At 28.2% G+C, this 6175-nt stretch overlaps 1 protein-coding gene across 1 annotated transcript; it reads left to right on the top strand.

Moving 5' to 3' along the window:
- The first annotated feature begins 2644 nt into the window (after window positions 1-2644).
- Window positions 2645-5538, top strand: LOC115891002 (zinc finger protein 569-like). The gene is made up of 3 exons (XM_030911385.1): window positions 2645-2947; window positions 2999-3629; window positions 3689-5538. The coding sequence occupies exons 1-3, from the start codon at window positions 2834-2836 to the stop codon at window positions 3940-3942; spliced, it is 999 nt and encodes a 332-aa protein (XP_030767245.1). The 5' UTR covers window positions 2645-2833; the 3' UTR covers window positions 3943-5538.
- The last annotated feature ends 637 nt before the right edge of the window (window positions 5539-6175 follow it).

Raw genomic sequence — 6175 nt, 5'->3', positions numbered from 1 at the left:
ATAAAATAAAGTGGGGGGGTTAAACCAGCTTTTATTAAAATAAGGATAACTCTGGTTTAGGTTAACCGACTTAAACAAACTAGGGTTCGTTTAAAAGAGCTTTTCTTCCTTAATTATATCCAGTATAAATTTTGTTTTTATATTTTTTGCGTGGTGGCTAGAGGGCGCTGTTTGACATTATAACAAATATTGCGCTTTTGCATAAAAAATTAAATAGGAGGCTATATTTCTCTTTGCATAGTTAAATAGAGCACAAGTTTTTATGCTAAAGCGCAATATTTGTTATGATGTCAAACAGCGCCCTCTAGCTGCCACGAAAAAAATTATAGAAACAAAATTTATACTGGATATAATTAAGGAAGAAAAGCTCTTTTAAACTAGCCCTAGTTTGTGTAATTCGGTTAACCTAAACCAGAGTTATCCTTATTTTAATAAAAGCTAGTTTAACCTTCCCCCACCACTTTATTTTATGAGATAGAGCAAAACACTTTATATCAAAAAAATTACAAATTTCTCGATGATTACAATAGTAATATTTAAAATACATGTTCTCCTGCATATTTTTGAGAAAAACCCTGTTTTCTGATTGGCTATCAGAGAAACGCCCCCCTAGCGGATATTTTTCGAACTTGAAAATAATTTGCAGCGATTTCTTATGGCCGATTTACTTATTAGAATATTTTTCCCAAAGTTATAGGATAAGTAGTTTCTGAGATACAGCCGGCGTCCATTCTTAGTTGGCCACCCGGTACAAGAAAAAAATCAATTTATTATTACATTTCATTAGAAGTCTGTTTTTCATTCCTTTTTTTATTCCTGCATTTTCTTTTATATAGTATATATTTTTGATAGTTGTTTTTATATCCCAAAGTATCATTTCACATTCCATTTTCTCTGTTATATCTGTCATTGATTTATTTAATAGATGTATTTATATTTAAATAATAAATTATATTAGTGGTGATACACGACAATGAAACAAAACTATTTTTTTTTTGTTATTCTGTATATTGAAATACAACATGTGTCTTATTTTTTATAACAATAATGATAATACGTGGCCTTGACAGTGCTTTGCTCATATAAAGGCTCAAAGCTGAATTTTTAAGCTCCTTCAATGCTCAAATGAACATACAATGTTATTTTAGAAACATATCAACGAAACTCTTATTTGTTATAAAGAACTTGTTTATTTATTTTCTGAATAACATAACTTACTTATCTCTATATATTTCAAAAGCAATTAAACCGTTTTATGACCTTTTTGGCTGTGATATTTTTGAACCTAAAAAAAATATTTTCCTAAAGAAACTAAATTAACTTAGTTAACTGTAAGAAAATAAGTAAATTTGTTCTTTACATATGATATAAAATCTATAATACATAATTGTGACAATGATATTGAACAAAATTGTTTTGATATTTAATATAGAGCATATTATGAAATTACTATTTGTTGTAAAGTGCCTAAAAATTCCAGACTCAAAACACTATGTGCATAATTTGTAACAATATCCGTCCAAATATTATTGTTGAAATTGAAATATTTAATGAATATACATTTTATAAATAAAATTTTATACATAGATTTATAAGTACATATAATATGTAAAATTTAACATTTGTTACATTCCTTTATTACGAAGCCTAATCTTAAAAGAAAAAAAAATAATTTATATAAAAATTGTTTTATTTTCTTTTAAGCTAACTTGAATATTATTTTGTAATTACATAGTTATAAGTATTTTCAGCGTTCATCAAACATTCCATATTAGAAAATTGTATAGGTTTCTTATTTATATTTATTGAATCTTTTTGTGCAATACACTAAAGCAAATTGATGGTTTTTCCTTTGAATAAAAACGTTTTTTTTTATTTCTTTATAGAAATCGCGATATTTTACAATACAATACTGTCTTTTTTCTTTTTCTATTTATTTGTATTTATCACCAATTAGTACTTTTGTAAAGATATTTTATTTTGAGGTGATTGGGTTAATAAAAGACTTGATTTAGAATTATTTTGTTTTTATTGCCTTTGGTACAATAAGTAATAATCACAAGCCAACAAATAAGAAAACGCTTTTAACATTTCTATTAAAAAATATATCTATGATCTTCTATGATAATGATAACTATTAATTTGTGAAAAGAATCTCTAATGATAAATTTCAGCATTATTCATTCAAATAGAAAACTCAGGAAACCTAATTTTTCACTACTATAAACTTCTCTGTAATGTCATTCCTTATTTTTTTATAACTATTTTAATTTTGTTTTTTACAATTTTTAAATAAAAGGAGTGAAATTTTTTAGCCCTCAGTTCTCGAAATCGTTGATAGATGGTGCAAAATCAATTACAGTTTTCTTTATGACATTCTTCTTTAAAAAAACTTGTAGTTATTAACTGTATATTATGTATATTTCATTTAAACTATATCATTTTTAAAATACAAACCAAAAATCTGAGGAATAATTATGTTTTCCATGTATTCTACAACATATTTATTAATCCGTTATATCTAACTAGCGTGACGTCATAAATCTCGCCCGTAGGCTGATCTTTTAATAGAAGGCACTGGTTAGACAACCTTTCAAACACTCTTTTATTTTAGTTACTTTATGCGCATAGCTATATATTCTGTGATACTACTAATCTGAGGTAAATTTTCTAGCAAAATAAATACCGTCTGTTTTCTATATTTCAAATAAAATAAAATCACAGAACAAACTCAAAATTATGATCCAAACAAAAATAGATAAATAATTAATTTCCAGGGATTAAAAAGTAATTTTTTGACGTTTTATCCTATTCACATGTTATTCACCTAATAATGGATTTGAAGGAAGTGTGTCGAACTTGTTTACGTATTCCTAAAAATTCCGTAAGTTTGTTTGAAGATGGAAGCGTTCTTATTAAACGAATACAAGCCATTTCTTCGGTGCAGGTACGACAGTTGACACTCTACGATATAGTGTTCTAAAATTTTATGTTTTAGATTAAGGAAAACAATGAACTTTCCTCGGTTATTTGCGAAGACTGTCAGGAAAACATAAATCAGTTTTATAGTTTTCAAAAGGTTATTAAAAACACAGACTATGACTTACACTATAGACTAGAAACGTTAAAGAAGACAAATTATTGTTCAAAGCCAAGAAGTGCACAGCCTATGGAACCAGAAACTAATTTAATTGAGTTACGAACAGATTTTAAATCTGAAGAAGTGGAACCCGACGTAGAAATAGATACAGAACCTGATAATTTCATCCCAGATCTAAGTTACTCTTTGAAGAAGGCTTTAGCCGTAAGGAAATTATTCAAGTGTCGACAATGCAATGAACTTTTCCCCACTAAATCGACGCTGTTCCATCATAAAAGAAGGAAACATGTTGCTACTGGTATTTGCAATATATGTGGATTGAAAACACGTGCCGATAACCTGAGAAAGCATATAAAACTACACTCGGAAGGACCGTGCAAGTGTGAGCAGTGCGGGAGAATGTTGAAGAATTCAGAATCGTTAAGAACACACAGATTGTTACATCTCGAAGGAAGTTATACTTGCGAAATTTGTGGAAAAACGTTTAAGTTGAAAAATGAACACACAAGACATTTAAAGAGGCATCAAAGTATGTATATTTATATAGGTAGTCAAAGATAAATGTCTATTAAATATTTAATTTTATAGATCCGGACTATTCCAAAATGACTTGTCCCCTTTGTGGAAAAAAAGTGCACGACAGAAGGAAGCACATGCTCACTCATACGGGGGAAAGGCCATATAATTGTGGATATTGTCAAAAAGACTTCAGCACGTCGTTTGCCTTGAAAGTTCACACGAGGCAGCACACGAACGAAAGACCATATGCTTGTACATATTGTAACTGTTCCTTTACACAAAAAGTATCATTAATGACACACTTAAAAAGCAAACATAGATAATATTCGTTGTAAATAACATTCTTAATTTATACCTATGTTCCTTAATCACATGCTAATATTTAAGGGGGTGATTCTTGGATCTATTTTAAGAAAAAAAAAATATTTCATATGAATTTTGTTCTAAACATCTTAAGTTTTGAGATACTGGGTGATAAAAACTTTCATAACTCTGATGTTATTAGATATTTTTATGATATTTGACGCACGTCTTCTATGCATAAAAATGATTTTTTTGATGTTTGTAGAAGTAAAATGACATTAATTTGTTTAAGCAAAAAATATGGGTTGGAAGAAAAAAATCAAGGTGCCTATAAGAATTGTTTAAAAATAAATGAAGATATTGAAAAGAATGTTTACTTTAAAAGAAGTCAGTGGCGTACAATTTGTTTTCTTCGAAAATATTCAATATAAAACCCGTACGGACGCCACTGGTTGAAATAAATAAAATTATTTGTTTCTTCAACACAGGCACTTTGATGCATAAAAGACGTGTATCAAACTTCATAAAGATGTGTATAATAACATCAGAGTTATTAAAAAAATTGAAAATTTTACTTGTATCTCAAAAGTTAAGATATTTATTAGGTCCAAAAATCGCCCCCTTAAATATTAGCATGTTATTAACGAACACCCTGTATAGGTAGAAAAAATTATTCCAGCAATGTACAGTTTTAAAATTATAACATTACCAAAATCAGTACTTAGTTACTTCTATTGTTACTATTCAATTCATATAGTACTTATCCATAGAGATAGTATATTAGAATTTGTATAACTGTCATCCTTCATAATTATTGTATATGTCGTAGTCTCATAGTGTATTCCGTCTTTTCATGAAGAGCCTAGTCACTTAATGAAAAAAATTAACCTAATAACATAACTAAACTGCTATCCCAACCGACGCTTCATGAAGTGAACTAGGATCTTCATGAAAAGACGGAATACACTATGAGACTATGACATATATAAATTTAAAAGGTATCGAATGCGTAAAAAACGGTGTCACAGGTCAAAAATAATTTCTGCTAAGCTGACCCCTAAATTTAATTTATTAAAAATTGAAAAAACTTGTGAAAAATTAATATTTAATTTTGAAACATGTAAAAAGGTTCTGGACAAATCTATTGACAAAAAATACGGGGTCGACCTGACCGAAATTATAGTCAAATGTCATTTGAAAGGTCATCGTAACACCACTTTTTTTCAATTGTTCGGTACCTAGAACAATTTTAGAAGAAACGTGTATAGGCTTCAAGCAAAACTGTTAATTTTAATTGATAATAAAATTATGCTACTTTTTATTGTTTATCGTAGAATTTCACTGCAAAATAAATTATTATATTCATTCAAAACTAGTGTTAATACATTAAATCAGATTAATAATTGATTAATCTAGTTTAATTAAAGATATACCTAATTTTAAGCCCCGTATAGACATAACGTTCTATCTGTCAGGTAAGACGGATTATAGACTAGTGTACACACTGGAAGTTTTAACTGTGCTTTGATCTATTATAGCATTGTGAATATAGTGAAATTGTAAAAAAAACATGGAATTTTACTATAAAGCTTCATTCGGAACCTCGCAATTAGTGGTTTCAATTACACTATATACATTTTAGTTTACGATCATTCACAATGTCTAAAAAACACAATTAAAATTAATAGAACAACAGCTTGCGGTGTAATCAGTTGTATCCATAGAGAAAGCCTAATATTTAGCTTATGACACAATAAACTTTAGATTTCTAACTTGCCTCTGTTCTAACCACATTCCTCTTGACTATGGAGTGTACTCTTGAGATGAAAATCAAAAGCCAAGAATGAAGCAAATTTTGAAGTATAATTAGTGGAAAACTTGAAAGTTTGTTAACTATTTCCACTTCCACTAATTGAAAATTCCTACCACTAATTTTGACGTTCTGAATGCTTATATTCAAAGTAATGAATGAAGCTTAGTGTATTTATTCTTTAAATTTAATTAACTGTAGATATAATTTTTCAGAAGTTAGTTGGAATAGATGGGACTATTAAAATTATGTCTAAACAATTTTTTTATGAAATTGCATTAAATTAAACGTTGCAAAAACTATGCAAAAATATTAGATTATTAAAAAATTATAATCCATATTATTTTTTGTAAGTTCACATATGGATCATACCAAATAAACTTTTAGTCACGTGATTAAGCTTGACCGACACAGCGTTGCCCAATTTACGTATTTTCTTTTAA

Source organism: Sitophilus oryzae, unplaced genomic scaffold (assembly GCF_002938485.1).
Source record: "Sitophilus oryzae breed Bouriz unplaced genomic scaffold, Soryzae_2.0 scaffold_942_pilon_pilon, whole genome shotgun sequence".
Taxonomy (NCBI): Eukaryota; Metazoa; Arthropoda; class Insecta; order Coleoptera; family Curculionidae; genus Sitophilus; species Sitophilus oryzae.
This window is presented reverse-complemented; position numbering and strand designations above follow the sequence as displayed.